At 43.2% G+C, this 15,763-nt stretch overlaps 1 protein-coding gene across 2 annotated transcripts in view; it reads right to left on the reverse strand.

The window, feature by feature from the left end:
• Positions 1–2,092: 2,092 nt before the first annotated feature.
• Positions 2,093–15,763, reverse strand: part of ARHGEF37 (Rho guanine nucleotide exchange factor 37) — an 87,967-nt gene continuing 74,296 nt past the window's right edge. For both annotated transcript variants that reach the window (XM_056574748.1, XM_056574747.1), the window contains 2 exons: positions 4,008–4,177; positions 2,093–3,273 (listed from right to left, as the gene is read on the reverse strand). In XM_056574748.1, the coding sequence (XP_056430723.1) occupies positions 3,043–3,273; positions 4,008–4,177 (401 nt within the window). In that variant the 3' untranslated portion in view covers positions 2,093–3,042. The remainder of the gene's footprint in view (positions 3,274–4,007; positions 4,178–15,763) is intronic.

The raw sequence follows: 15,763 nt of genomic DNA on the forward strand, positions 1-15,763 counted from the left end.
CCGGTGGTCACCACACATGCATATTACCATCATACTGTTACTGACTAAATCCTGTATACTGAGACTAATATTACCAATATCAACAGTATAGAAGGAGGAAATATCCCCCCCCCCCTACAGTGACCATATAGAGGTAGATAACAGCTTTACACTGCTCTGCAGACAATATAAGTGATTACATACAGTTAAAAACTCGCAGGTGATGTCTTCTCTGATTGGAGTTGTTCACTTTCCTTTTCCTTCTCCATTCGGCCCAGACCGTCATGATGATTTCTTCTTTCAGCCACAAATCATCTCCACAGAACCTGCCAAACAAACATTTTATGATCTGCACTTTTCCAAACAGTAATAATAACCTTCTTAGTGTCCTACACAGTAGAAGGGATAGATAAGTGGGTTGGGAAAGAATACTGTAAGTAGGTCCCCCCCCCCCCATAAAGTTATTAGGTCACTCCAGTAGTTATACAGGTCCCTTAACATAGTTTCCCCCATTATGCAGGTGCCCTGAGTAGGTGGGTACCCCTGTAGGTAGCTGCCGCTGTAGGTAGTTATTCCCTTTAGGTAATAGCAGCCTCCTATAAGTAGGGTTTACACCCTGTTGGTAGGTCCCCTTGTAGATAGTATTCGCCTGTATATAGTAGCTAACCCTTTTTAGGTAGTTGTAGTGCAGCAGCGCACTTTAGGTAGCTGTAGGTGCAGCAGCCCCCTTTAGGTAAATGTAGGTGCAGCTGCCCCCTTTAGGTAAATGAAGTTGCTGCAGCCCCCTTTAGGTAGTTGTAGTGCAGCAGCCTCCTTTAGTGCAACAGCCCCTTTAGTGCAGCAGCCCCCTTTAGTGCAACAGACCCCTTTAGTGCAACAGCCCCTTGTAATGCAGCAGCCCCCTTTAGGCAAATGTAGGTGTGGCAGCCTCCTTTAGGTAAATATAGGTGTGGTGGCCCTCTTTAGGTAGTTGTAGTGCAGCAGCCCCCTTTAGGTAGTTGTAGTGCAACAGCCCCTCTTTAGTGCAGCAGCCCCCTTTAGTGCTGTAGCTTCCTTTAGAGCAGCAGACCCCTTTAGTGCAGAAGCCCCTAATGTTAAGTTAAAAAACAAAAAACAAAACCATACTCACCTGGCTCAACCGTAATCCTCAACAGTGTGGCCTCTCTCCTTTTCTCGTCTTTTCCTCTGGTCTGTGCTTCGGTGCACAATGATGACGTCACTCATGTGCCGGAGCATAGAGCGCAGAGGACGGACACACTGGCCTTTTGTCGCCTGCCTGCATATCACGGGCGGCTGCAAGAGTGATTGACAGGGCGAGGAGCCAATAGCTCTTCGCTCTGTCAGTCAGCCAAGCCCTGCATTTAAGTAACCAAGATACCCCCTAGAGGGTCTATGGGCGCTTGAATCAGATACAAAAAACATTGGGGATATGACTCCCCTCAGGGTAAACCCTGAATAGAGACCCTCTCGTGTCTAAAACTTAACTTTTAATTTATCAAATAATAATTATAATACAGTGCTCAAATTGCCCACTAGGTGGCAGTGTGTGATTTAAAATTACAATCCCGTATTCGTTAATTTTCAGTTTTGTAGCATGTTATGCATGGACGTTTCTGACCGCGGAGCTCTGTTTGCAGTTCTCTGCTCAGATGCCGTCTACAGACATAGCATCACAGAGCTCCGTGGTCCATCCATTTATTAATGCCGGGATTGAGCTAAAATCTGTTCTCCTATATCTCAACGTTTCGCCAGTGAGACCCGGCATTTTCAATTTCAGTGGGCAATTTCAGTGGGCAATTTGAGCACTGTATTATAATTATTATTTGATAAATTAAAAGTTAAGTTTTAGACCAGAGAGGGTCTCTATTCAGGGTTTACCCTGAGGGAATCCCTGCATTTAACTATAGGCGCATCTGTTAGACAGTTAGACTTAAAGTTAAATTTGTCCTGGACAGGCTCTGAGGACGGCCGGTGTGCCAAATGGCCAGTCCGGTCCTGATAGGTGCTATAAAAGCATTTTAGACTGTATGATCATCTGGGTCATGATCCAATCTGAGCAAAACTAACAATCTGAACAAACTGCTGTAATATATATACAGACAATGGATTTGGTGAATGATTTAATTGTTTAGTACATTGCCTTACATCATCAAGTAGTCATGCAGTGATTATTCTTTCTGGTGAAAAAGTAGCCTCATTCTATTTTTAAGGGTAGGGAGCTGTATTTTGCTGCGTATTTGCTGTGTGTATTTTTCTACCCATTAAAGGGGGTTATCCAGGAAAAAAATGTTTTATATATATTTATATCAACTGGCTCCAGAAAGTTAAACAGATACTAATGAGCTTCTAAAATTGAGTTGTTCTTTTCTGTGTAAGTGCTCTCTGATGACACCTGTCCAGAGTAGAAGCAAATCCCCATAGCAAACCTCTTCTACTCTGTGCAGTTCTCGAAACAAGCTGTCAGCAGAGAGCACTGTTGCCAGACAGAAAAGAACAACTCAACTTCAGCAGCTGATAATTATTGGAAGGATTAAGATTTTTTTATAGAAGTAATTTACAAATCTGTTTAACTTTCTGGAGCCAGATGATATATAAAACATTTTTTTCCTGGAATACCCCTTTAAAATCAATGGGTAGCAAAATTAGCTGTGTATTTTCCTACCCATTGACTTTAATGGAAAGGAAAATATGCAGCAGCAAATACGCAGCAAAATATGGCACACGTGACCCTTCCTTTAATAACAATTTGTTAAATTCTAAATTGCAAATTCATACAGGTTTTTCTTTAAGGAAGATGAGTGTAGTAGAGAAAGCAACTTAAAGAGTTCAACTATTTACTGTACAGGTTTAAGGTTCTTCCAGTGTTCACATTACATAGAGTCTCTTGCATACTTTATGACATGAAGGATTAAGCTGCAGCGTACAGATAGTATCATATGTGTTTCGTTAGCACATATCTCGCAGTTATAGTCTTTATAAAGTCTGTTGAATCAGTAGCATCAATATAAATTAAGATGTAACTGTTAAGTATCCAAGGATTTCCATAGGTGCTCCACACTAACTCTACATTCTTAGCTGTGTATAATTCCCTATTGAAGTCCTCCGATCGAGTTCTTGCATAGGTAATCTCAGTAGGTGGTTGGAAGGTACGTAGCCCCTTTGTCCATTCACTTCTACTAAGCTCCAATCTGGGCTTCCATTTTTGTCATGTGGCTCCAGAACATTCACTGGTTCCCCCTGTGTAATGCTGACTTCATGCTGGCTGCGAGCTGTAAAGGAATACCCTGCGACAATCTGAAAAGTAAAAATGAGTTATTAATTGTCAGAATGTAGAAAGGAAACATAAAATATGTCTACAGTAGGGCTGCTCAAACTTTTTTTCTCCTGGAACCTCACCCAACAGATCATATTAATGCCTGGGCCTTACCAGACAGATCACAAGGATGTCTGGGCCCATGGGCGTAGCTATAGGGGGTGCAGGGGTAGCAGTTGCTCCAGGATTCTGGTGCCTAAGCGGGCCTGAGAGCACATCTGCCCCATAAGAGACCAGTATTATAACTGTCATATAGGGCCCTCTTGCAGATTTTGCATCGTTGCCCAGAAGCTACAAGTTATCCCTCCACCGGGGCCTCATCATTTGTGGTGGAAGTCCCAAAAAATATTACAAATATTGCTTAGGTTGTCTTTCAACTGGCTCATATACTCTTTACAAAATTAAAATAAGTCAAAATGTTTCTGTGCTGTTTATAGTCACTTTTGTGAAAACTGCTTCCCCAGCTGTGCCTCACCAAAAACTAGTGGGCTTCTCACTGTTTGAGAAGAACTGGTCTATAGCTAAACGTGACATGTGTATATGTGTAATCTAATACTATCAATCATCTTCTTCAACTACTACTCCTTTAAGGTTTCCCCCTGATCTGCTTATATTTTATTTAGAGTGGCAAGGTGCCCAAAAAGCAACATACACAAACAAACTTTATTGCAGGAAATATTGTATATTAGGCTGGCTCTCTGTATATTCAACTTACCTGGGGTTGTGTGAAAGTTGGATATGGGCACACTGGGGATGCAACAGTATGTCTCCTTACTCCTACAGTCTTTATTGCCCCTAGGTTATGTGTTGGACTTTGTGAATGTGTCAGACTATGAGTTTCCTGGTATGGCTGTAGTATGCTGCAGGGAACATATCCCCTTAACCCTATAAAAAAAAAGAAAAGATTAAAAATTAAAAAGTAAAAAGAAATATACAGATCAGCCACAACAGTAAACCATTTGCTAGGACCGGCTCTTGCTGTCAAAACACCCTTGACTCATTGAAGTATGGAAAGCACAAGACATCTAAACATGCCTGTGGTACCTGGCAACACTAGATTAGTACAGGGATGTGGAAATATTATTGCCAGACGCCGGGGACATACAGTTCCGGGTGCCGGGCAGGTGAATTTTCAGGCCTCTAGCCCTGCTTTGGGCAAGCAGGGCCGGACCTGAAAGCCTCTGACATGTATGCCGGTGCTCAGGGTGTATGGAGCGAGCTCCAGACTCGAGCCCGCTCGATACCCAGCGGCCCTGATTCCTGTAGCTGGGGCCACCGCTAATAGCCAGCTATTAACCCATTAGATCGCTACTGTCAAAGCTGACATCGGTGTCTAAAGGGACATGTAAATGCTCCCTGGTGGGCTAGTGGGGTGGAATGCCCACACACAGCGTGATCACAGGGGGGGGGGGGGTGCATTCCACTCTCCTTCCTTAGAGACCATGGCTCTGTCATTGATACAGCCTGGCAGGACCAAGACAATCAATGGAGCGCAGAGCACACAGATCAATGGAGTTCAATAGAACTGCATTGATCGGTATGAGGAATCTAATGATTCCTCCTAAAAGTCCCCTCAGTATCAAAAAAAGTTTAATAAAAGTTCAAAAGACACACATTAACCCCTTCCATATTAAAAGTTCAAATCACCCCCTTTTTTCTATATAAAAAACATGTAAACATAATAAAATAAATATATTTGGTATCGCTGCATGTGTAGTTGTCCGATCTATTAAAAAAAAAATAACATTATATATCCCGTACGGTAAATTACTTGACTGTAAAAACAATACCAAACCCCAGAATTGCAATTTTTTATAACATCCCAGGAAAAAAAGTAAAAAGAGATTAAAAAGTCAGATCAATACCAAAATGGTATTGATACTAACAACAGATTATGGAGCAAAAAATTAGCCATCATACAGTCTGGTATACAAAAAAAAATTTTTTTAACGTTACGGGGGTCAGAAAATGGCAATTAAAGAAAAACAAAAATGACTAGAATTATTAAAATTCGACAGAAACTATACAAATTTGGAATTGCTGTAATCGGGTCAACCTAAAGTATCAAAATAACATGTTAGTTTGACCACAAGGTAAATAGCATAAAAAAGAAAACCAAATTTGCTAAATTCTCTTTTATTATGTTTTAATTTCACCTCACCATTTTTTTTTCGGAGTATATATTGTGGAAAAATAAAAGGTGTCATTACAAAGTACAATCGGTCCTGCAAAAAAACAAGCCTTCATATGGGTCTGTAGATGGAAAAATAAAAGAGTTATGGTTATTATAGGGCGAGGAGGGAAAAACAAGAGGGCAAAAACGAAAATTGGCCTGGACAAGTGGATTGTCATGAGGAACAAGTAGATTCTGCTCCTGTTTTAGTCCCTTGGGCAAGTAGTTTTTTTTTTTTTTTTAAATGTCCACACCCCTGTTAGTAGATCATTTAAGTAATATAAATTATGATTTGCAGCCTCCGTAGATTAGATTTGTTTTTATAGCACATCAAATGATGCTTAAATGGGCACTGTCAGATACAAAAACTTTTGATATGTTGTAAACTATGCAAAACCAATAGGTTTTGCAATTACTTTCATTAGTAAATTTCCTGTATTTCATACTGAAAAAGTCAGTCAAACAACTGCCCCTCCTGCCTGCTTGGACACATACTAGTCCTGCTGTGTCCATGCGTCATCACCTATGTCATGGACACACTTCCTTGATTGACAGCTGTGAGTGCAGGGCTCATAGCTGGAGGAAAAATCCTCCCACTGTCATCTTGTGTCCCGCTACTGTCAGTGAGGACAAGCTGGGAGTTGTAGTTTTGCTAATGCTAAGGGAGATGTGAGCAGACAGCATACTGAGGGAGGGGGCGGAGACCTGCACCGTGAGGCCACGCCCCCTCCCTTTGAGAGGAATTCAGACTAGTGAGCTAAATTAAAAGTGTAATAAAAAAATAAAGGTGCTAGACACATACAAATTAGATGTACATGGTCAGGATTAGGTACTGAGTGATATATTTAAAAAAAAGTTTTTTTGTTGGATCTGACGGGAACGCTTCAAAAGATGAGATCTGGGAATTTTGTGAGTAAATACCTTTAACTCTTGCTCCTGAAACAATTCCTGAACAATTTGTGCAGTAAGGTAGGGTGCGTCAATTAGTCAAGGCAAGGAGGGGAGGGAGGAGAATTGTATGCTGTGGCTTAGCACTGCCTGTTTCACACATACACCCTTCATGAACAAACATTTTTACTTTTCTTAGAGCATGCAGTTATAAAACTATACAGTTTATTCTCTCTTTGTAATTCAAATGTTTCTGTGATTTTTTTTCTGTAATACATAGGACTTGAGTAAATAGATTTTTTTTTTTTTTTTTTTGGTGAATATAAATACCGTATATAAAAAAAATAAAAAAAGTGTTTTACAATTATAAAATAAAATTATTAAATATTTTGTGTCCCCTTTCTATATAAGCTTGCTCTCTTTTCGCTGGTGTGTAAGAGAGAGAGTGAGCACGGAAGGGGGAATATGAATATTGATGAGGCGGGTGGAGCACCAACCTGGCAGCAGTGACATCAATGTGCCTGGTGCCAGTGTGTGAGAGAGAAAGCGAGCAGGGAGGGGGTAATGTGAATATTGTTGAGAGGAGTGGAGCGCCGAGCCGGCAGCAGTGACATCACTATGACCGTGCAAGGGAGCATAGCTCCGCTCATGCCCCAAGCAGCTCATTAGCATACCACAAGAAAGCGGAATATCAGCAAAACGCGGCAATGGATCAGGATAAGGTAAGTACAGTGTTGATCAGTGTCTCCCGCACTATAAGCCTTTATAACAGGTTAGTGTGGGTAATATTGATGACAGATTTCCTTTAAATTAGATTCTCTACATGTATGACAGCTATTCCAGTCCAGTGTCTGATAAACGTCAACACAAGTAGATATCATCTTATGTATTGATTAGGTGATTTCCAGAACCAAATCTAATTTAACAAGAAAACTTATTTAAAAAAACACTGTGCTCTTGCAATAGGACCAGCTGGACCAACAACAAAAAAAATATTCGGCATAATGAAAGGGTTGAAAAGAAAAGCTTTAAGTGAGGTAAAAAGGCTTAATTATGGGATTCAGTGGGCGTTAGGTGGTTTCTAACTTGAAAATTTCAAAGCGGGTGATTCATAAGAAGCAACAGACATTAGGGACAACAAAGCTACATACTGGCAGAGGGAGATAATGACTGACCCCTGACCGAAAAAACTGTTCATTGGAATGTCAATCAACAAGGAGGATGACATCAAGTGACATTCAAAAAGAATAGCAAACAGCAGCTGAGGTAAGGCGCACTATTGGGATGGTTCAGAACATGCTCCTAGGGGCAGGACTTAAGTCGGGCAAAGCTACAAAAAAAAACTTCTATCAGTGAGTAGCAAAGAAGCGTCAGGCTGAAGTTTGAAAAAGACCATGAGGAATGAACTTTAGAGAAATGGAGTAAGTAATCATCTTCTCTGAGCTTTGCCCAACATGTGGTCATTTATTGGTTAGATGGAGATCTGGAGAGGCCTACAAGGCACAGTGTCTCATACTTATTGTAAAATTTGGTGGAGAATTGGTGATCATCTAGCAAGGCTGGAATCAGGCAGATTTGTCTTTGCAAATGATGCATTAATCAAGCAAAATACAAGGTTATCATGGAAGAACACCCTCTTTAGTTCTGCTATGACTGACAATGTTTTTTACAACTCTAAGATTATTTTTTTCAGCAGGAAAATAGTCCATGCCATACAGCCAGATCATTCAAGGTGTGAATAGAGGACCACCAAATCAAGACCCTTTCATGGCAAGCCAACAAGCAAAGCTGAGCTAATTGAATTTTTGTTCCAGGTGTGGCATAAAGTCACCCAACAGCAATGTGACTGGTGGAGGGAATGCATGAAAGCTGTGATTAAAAATCTCTTGTTATTCCACCAAATACTGATTTCTGAACCATGCAAGGGTAGACCCACTGGGCAAGGGATTGCGGGGGTCTCATGCCCCCCCAACCCCCCGTGATCAGACACTTATTCCCTATCCTGTGGATAGGAGATAAGTTGTTCGGTACCAGAGTCCTCTAAGCCATGACTTTATATATGTTGACTTCCAAAGAACAGCGTAAACTGCAGTTTTTTTTTGTTGTTGTACATTATTATGGGGACATTGTCTGAGTTGGTGAATGGGAAAGGAGATTTGGCGTGCTCTGTCACCTATTCCAAGGTCATTCTACAGGGAGGGGGAGGCTCATCTGTGAGCAACAGCTATTGTGTGTACATCTATTATCAATACACTGGTGTTACCTTTCACTGTACTCCTGTCTGTGAATATAAGGGGCACTGCTGGGAAGTGATCTGCACAGAACAGAAAGTTCTGGTGGCCAAAATGGAAGCTGCAAGATTTCAGGATTATATTAAAATATAGATAGTAAAATGAAAAACTAGAAAAAAAATATCACCAACAATTTTGTAAAAAATCACATAACATTTTTTTTAAACGATAGGTCATGTTTATAATGCCACATTTCCTTTGAAGGGGTTTTCTGGTATATTACATTAATGGTTTATCTTACTAATGTATTACTAGTGGGGGACACAGGCCCTCACTGGACGGCATGATGATGGACAATGGTGCTTTCTAGAAATCGATTGCCTATTCCTGCAGTACTTGACATAGTAACAATCACTGTGGCTGTGCCTGGTGCTGCAGCTCAACCACATTTAGCCCCATTCCCAAGAATAGGAAGAGCTAAAGTCCCAGCCACATTTGTATGGAGATAGGTATGATGGGCACTATAGTGAAGAGACCTTGGCACTGCAGTCTCTGTCCCTTCAGTGTGGTCCATATGATGAAACCACATACTTTATGACATATATTCTGGCAAAATCAGCTGTTAGGTTTCCCAGGAGCCAGACCTGCGGCGGTCAGATCACTGTTGCCACAACATCAATATGAAAAGGGTTGTCTCTAATAGGATAATCCTTTTAAGTGGTGGTGATAGAGGTTATACTTTACAATAATAAACAGCTGATACCTTAGAATGGATTCTGTCCTAGATCAAAAATCAGGACTTTGCGGATTGACGCCATGGACGATGAAAAATGACAGAAGAAATGGCAAAGAGCCATGGGGACACTCATGTCACTCACACTCACATGTGCTGACCTTTATTGAAATCATTGGCTTATAAATCAAAGACTAATGCCAGTTCAGCATGACCTTCTCTTGTGTGAGCTCTTTGTGTCATCTGACAGGTATCCATTGGAGTTAGGTGTCTATTAACAGCACTATAAAAATACCCCTGAAAAGAGCTGTCACGTGATGATTAATGACGGGACAAATATAAAGATACAACTTTTCATTTCCTCTATATTGAGAAAGATTAGGTTTGATATAGTTTATTTTAACTATTTCACAGATGTTTATAACATGAACAATATTTCACAGTTAGGAACTACATATTGTAAAGATAAATTCTATTTTTATTATATCTCAGGCTAGGCAAGGATCTGCTTCCACTTACAGAGATATTTATACAAAGTGTGATGGCTTAAAGGGTTACTCCGGTGGAAAACTTTTTATTTTTTTTATTTTTTTAAAATCAACTGCTGCCAGAAAGTTAAATAGATTTGTATATTACTTCTATTAAAAAATCTTAATCCTTCCCAGTACTTATTAGCTGCTGAATACTACAGAGGAAATTCTTTTTTTTTTTTTTGGAACACAGAGCTCTCTGCTGAATCACAAGCACAGTGCTCTCTGCTGACATCTCTGTCCATTTTAAGGACTGTCCAGAGTAGGAGAAAATCCCCATAGCAAACATATGCTGCTCTGGACAGTTCCTAAAATGGACAGAGATGTCAGCAGAGAGCACTGTGCTTGTGATGTCAGCAGAGAGCACTGTGCTTGTGATGTCAGCAGAGAGCACTGTGCTTGTGATGTTAGCAGAGAGCACGGTGTTCCAAAAAGAAAAGAATTTCCTCTGTAGTATTCAGAAAGTAATTTACAAATCTGTTTTCTGGCATCAGATGGTTTAAAAAAAAAAAAAAAGAAAGGTTTCCACCGGAGTAGCCCTTTAAAGGCTATGGACATCTTTGAAAGGCATTTTGTATGCCTGCTTTGTATTTACTGTGGTAGAAAAACACTTTCTCTATAGGTCTAGATTAAAAAATGCTTAGCTTATGTCCTTTTGCTATGGTTATCAGTAAGGTCTGTCAGAGAATCTATTCTTTGACAGGCTTCTTATTAGCCCTTCTTTCCTCTAATGAAGGAACTTCTATTGTGATTTATGAACACATCAAAGCTCACCTATGATCCATTATAAATCAGCTTAAAAGTTCATTCAGGGGAGAAAAGAAAGGCTGATAAGGAGCCAGTAACAGAATAGCTTCTTTGACAGACCTTGCTGATAACAGAAGCTGAAAAACACAAGCTAAATGTGTTTTAATAGAGACCTATAGAGAATAAGGTTTTGTACCATAGTAAGTACAAAACAGGAAAAATGATTCTTAAAGGTGTCCGTAGCCTTTAACCCCTTAAGGACCTAGGGCGTATGGATACGCCCTGGCTTTCTGGTACTTAAATGGGCACTGTCATGAAGTAAAAAAATTGATATGTTGTAGTACTTAAGTACTACAACATATCTCTAATATACTTTAATTAAAAAAAGTGATTTTAAACAAGTTTAAAATCACTTTTAAATTCGGCCACTAGGGGTCGCCCTCCTAGTGGCCGAATGCATTCAGCAGTAACGTCACTACTGGATTTCAACTCATTTCAGCCTGGCAATGAGTCAATATCCAGTCACTGCGGTGCTCGCTCCCGCCTGTCAATCAAACAGGCGAGAGCGAGCACGCTGATAGCTGGGGCTGCACTGCCCACTGTCAGGCTGCTCCACTAGCCTCGCGCATGGCCCCGCCCGCCCCCGTTACCCTGTCCGGAGGCAGCGCGCGCACTCATTGCTGCGCTGATCCTCCGGATGGGCAAGTCTGATCTGAGGTCTTATAAGGGGAGTGGAATGTCTTCTTTTCGGGCGGTCGGAGGGAGGGGGGTGTTGCACGGTGGAGTCTGGGGGTGATGGAGTTTGGGGGAGCGGAATGTCTTTTTCGGGCGGGCGGAGGGAGAAGGGTGGGGGGTGTTGCGCGGCGGGGCCTGGGGGAGCGGGATCTGTGGCAGCTGCGGCTGAGACTGTTTTCACCACTCACTACAGTTGTTTCCCCACTACAACTCCCAGCATGCCCTGACAGCCAATAGATGTCAGGGCAGGCTGGGAGTTGTAGTGGTGAAACAGCTGGAGGCACCCTGTATAGTTGAACTAAGGGCGGAAGTCAGGCCCCCCCAGCAGGCGTCAGTGACGTCATGCCTGCCGGGGAAGTCTGCCTGGTAGTGAGCACACTACCAGGCAGAAAAAAAAGCATTTTTAATATAGTAAAAAAAAAATGTAAAGGCAGGGAGGTGGTTAGGGATAGATGGGCAAAAGGTAGGGACAGAAAAAAAAAAAAAGGGATGGTGGGAGCTACCCTTTAAGGACCCAGGGCGTATCCATACGCCCGTGGGAATTTCGGTCCCTGCCGCGCGCCGGGCGGGGACCGGACCGGGATGCCTGCTGATATCGTTCAGCCAACATCCCGTGCAAATGCCGAGGGGGGGTCATCAGACCCCTCCCCGTGTCGGCGATCGCGGCAGATCGTTAGTAGTGTTGAGCGGCATAGGCCATATTCGAATTCGCGAATATTCGCGAATATAATCGCGAATATTCGTCATATATTCGCGAATATTCGCATATTCGTTATATTCTCGTTTTATTTTCGCATATGCGAATATTCGCGTATGCGAAAATTAGCATATGTGAATATTAGCAAATACAAAATTAGCATACGCGCAAATTCGCATATGCGCAAATTCGCATATGCGAAATTTTCTCATATGCGAATTTTCGCACGCCAGTCTCACACAGTAGTATTAGAGCCTTCTTTACACCACACGAGCTGGAAGCAGAGAGGGATGATCACTGTGATGTGTACTGTGAAGAAAAAAAAAAAAGAAAAAAAAAAAAAAAAAAAAAAAAACGAATATTCGTAATTACGAATATATAGCGCTATATTCGCGAAATTCGCGAATTCGCGAATATGCAATATTCGCGAAAAATATTCGAATTGCGAATATTCGCGAGCAACACTAATCGTTAGTGAATTCACACTAAATCTGCCGGGATTCGGGTCATACGGGTCACGTGGGACCTGATGACCCGGAGATACAAGGTGATCGGGGGTGTACAATACCCACTGTACTATCGGGGGTGTACTATCACCCACTGTATCTATGGGGAGGTGGCGATTTCGTCACCCCCCCCCCCCCAGGAGCGCTGCTATTGGCTGGATCGTCCAGCCAATAGCAGCCGGCAGGGGAGGGGTTAACTGCATCTTCTTGCAGCTCTGCCCGTTAACTGAGTTCAGTCAGCGGGCAAAGCTGCTCGAAGGTGCCAGGGACCCCCCCTCTGTGCGATCAGAGCCCCCTCAGGGAAGAAGATCTGCAGGGACAGACAAGGGAAAGAATACACTCCAGGGCAAGGTATGAGTGAGCGTAAAAAAAAAAAGGTAAAAAAAATAACCCCCCCCTGACCCCCTAATAGGTCCCCAAGGGTCCACCACAAATTTTTCAGTATGACCCGGGCCCTATTAGGGGTTCAGGGCACTGCATTTGCCCCCCCATTTTTTTTTTGTCCGCAATTTTTTTTCCTCCCTCATATAACGGTGTGTGATTTCTAATCACACACCGTTATATCTAATAGTTACACCAAGCACTCACTACATACATCCCCGCCCCCACACCCCCCCACGCCCCCCCCCCGCCACCGTAGAAAAAGGCGATGGCTCGCCAGGCATTTTCGGCAGCGGAGGCATACGCTTTTCTTGCCTCCGACTCCGAATCTGTCAGTGAGGACGCTGAAGATCCAACATTCCTGTGTTCTTCATCGTCCTCCTCATCATCTAGTACTGATGATGAGCCCCCTGCATGGTGGCGGAGACGCTGCCAGGCGAGGCCACGCACCCCCCATGAAAGTGGCCCAGTGGCTGGCACTAGTAGGAGCGACAATGCCGCTCGTACTAGGAGTCCGACCCCCCAGGCGATTTTACCGGAGCCCCCTTCCGGTGAACCTGTCTGGAGACCCCCAGAAGGTTATCATCCACGGGTTCCAGAGTTTGTTGGCGACTCCGGAATCCGGATTGACACGGCTGGGTTCACTGAATTTGACTTTTTAAGTTATTTTTTCAGTGACAGCCTGGTCAATCTAATGGTGGAGCAGACGAATCTGTACGCCAGGCAGTTCATCGCCCACCACCCTAATTCTTTTTAGGCCAGATCCAATGAATGGTACGCCGTCAGTGCAGCCGAAATTAGGACATTTTGGGGCCTCGTGCTGCACATGGGCCTGGTCAAAAAGCCAAGTGTCAGGCAGTACTGGAGCGGGGACGTCCTATACCAGACCCCGCTGTACAGTATGGCCATGGCACGGAAGCGGTTCGAGGCCATTCGGAAATGCCTTCATTATGCAGATAATGAGGCATGTCCACCCCGAGGTGATCCCGCCTATGACCGGCTTTACAAAGTGAGGCCGGTCATCGAACACTTTGGGGCCAAATTTTTGGAGGCCTACGTACCGCTCAGGGACCTCTCTGTAGATGAGTCTCTCATCAGTTTTAAGGGGAGACTCATATTCCGCCACTATATTCCCTCAAAGCGGGCACAGTATGGCGTGAAGCTTTATAAACTTTGTGAGAGTACATCCTGGTACACTTACAAGTTTAGGGTGTATGAGGGACGAGATTCCCGTATTGAACCCCCAGATTGTTCCCCCACTCTGGGTGTTAGCGGGAAAATCGTTTGGGACCTTATGTACCCATTGCTGGATAAGGGTTTCCACGTGTACGTGGACAACTTTTATACCAACATCCCTCTCTTCACATCCCTTGCCGCCAGATCCACGTCCGCTTGTGGGACTGTGCGGAAGAATCAGAGAGGCCTCCCTCTTTTCTGCAGACACCTATGCCCAAGGGTGAGTCCCGTGCCCTTGCCCATGAAAACCTGATGCTGGTCAGGTATAAGGATAAGAGGGATGTCCTTATGCTGACCACTATTCATGGCAACGGCAGCTCACCTGTCCCTGTGCGAGGTACCACAACAACGGTCCTCAAGCCCGATTGTATTCTGGACTACAATCGGTATATGGGGGGAGTTGATCTTTCTGATCAAATCCTGAAGCCATATAATGCCATGTGGAAAACACGTGTATGATACAAGAAAGTTGCGGTCTACTTGGTACAGGTTGCCATGTACAACTCTTTTGTACTGTACCAGAACGCTGGCAGCACAGGGACATTCCTCCAGTTCCAACAAGAAGTACTAAAGGCCCTGATCTTTGCTGACCGGGAAAGAGCAGGCCGTAGTTCAGAAGGAACTGAAGTAATAGGTGCCAGGATCGTCCCAGGCCAACACTTTCCAGGTGAGATCCCCCACACTGGAAAGAAGGGACGAACCCAGAAAAAATGCAGAGTGTGTCACAGAAGGGGGATTCAGAAGGACACCACCTATCAATGTGACACTTCACTTCCGGGCCTCTGCATTAAAAACTGCTTCAGGGAGTATCACACTTCCATGTGGTACTAAATTTTCCCTTTTCATTTAAATTTTCCATAATTTGACCCCAATGTACCAAGTCCAGAGTACATTCCAAATTTTAACCCCATAAAACCACTAAATTGCCCCAAAAAAATTTTCTGCAAAAAATAAATAAATAAACTGATAAGACCTCTGGGGGTATTTTTTCAAAAAAACGGGTCATGGGTCACTGAGTCACTATCATCGGGGACTTTTTATGTTGGCTCAAATGCGCAGCGCTCTCTCTCCACCTGAGCATTTAAGGCAACAGGTTAGGGACAGCCACACACATCACATTCCCAGAATGATGATTCAAAGCATAGGGTTTGGGGTGGGCATATTCTTTAGATTTGGCTATGCTCTGGGTCATCATTCTGGGAACATAACCTGTTTTATAATTTTATGTCCCACTGTACCCCATTTTAGTAACTTACCCCATGTAACGTTTATAATTACCCCATGTAATGCCCCTTGAGGGGGGGTCCCACTGCTCTGGCTCCACAGGCAGCGATTTCAAAGCTCAAGGCCCCTGACTGCACTCCTGTTCTTCTGTGACCGGTCCAGATATGAGGTATGTCCTTATTCCAAAGAAATGTATTTACAAATTTAGATTTTTTTTCGCTGTTCTGGCACTAAATGCGACATGCCCCCCCATTTCAGCAAAATTTGCAAATGTGACTCCTTCTCTTCTGAGCATTGTAATGCGCCTGCAGTGCACTTGACGTCCACACATGGGGTATTACCATACTCAGAAGAGATGGGGTTACACATTTTGGGGGGCATTTTCTCCTA

The sequence above is a fragment of the Hyla sarda genome, chromosome 4 (genome assembly GCF_029499605.1).
Source record: "Hyla sarda isolate aHylSar1 chromosome 4, aHylSar1.hap1, whole genome shotgun sequence".
Classification (NCBI taxonomy): domain Eukaryota; kingdom Metazoa; phylum Chordata; class Amphibia; order Anura; family Hylidae; genus Hyla; species Hyla sarda.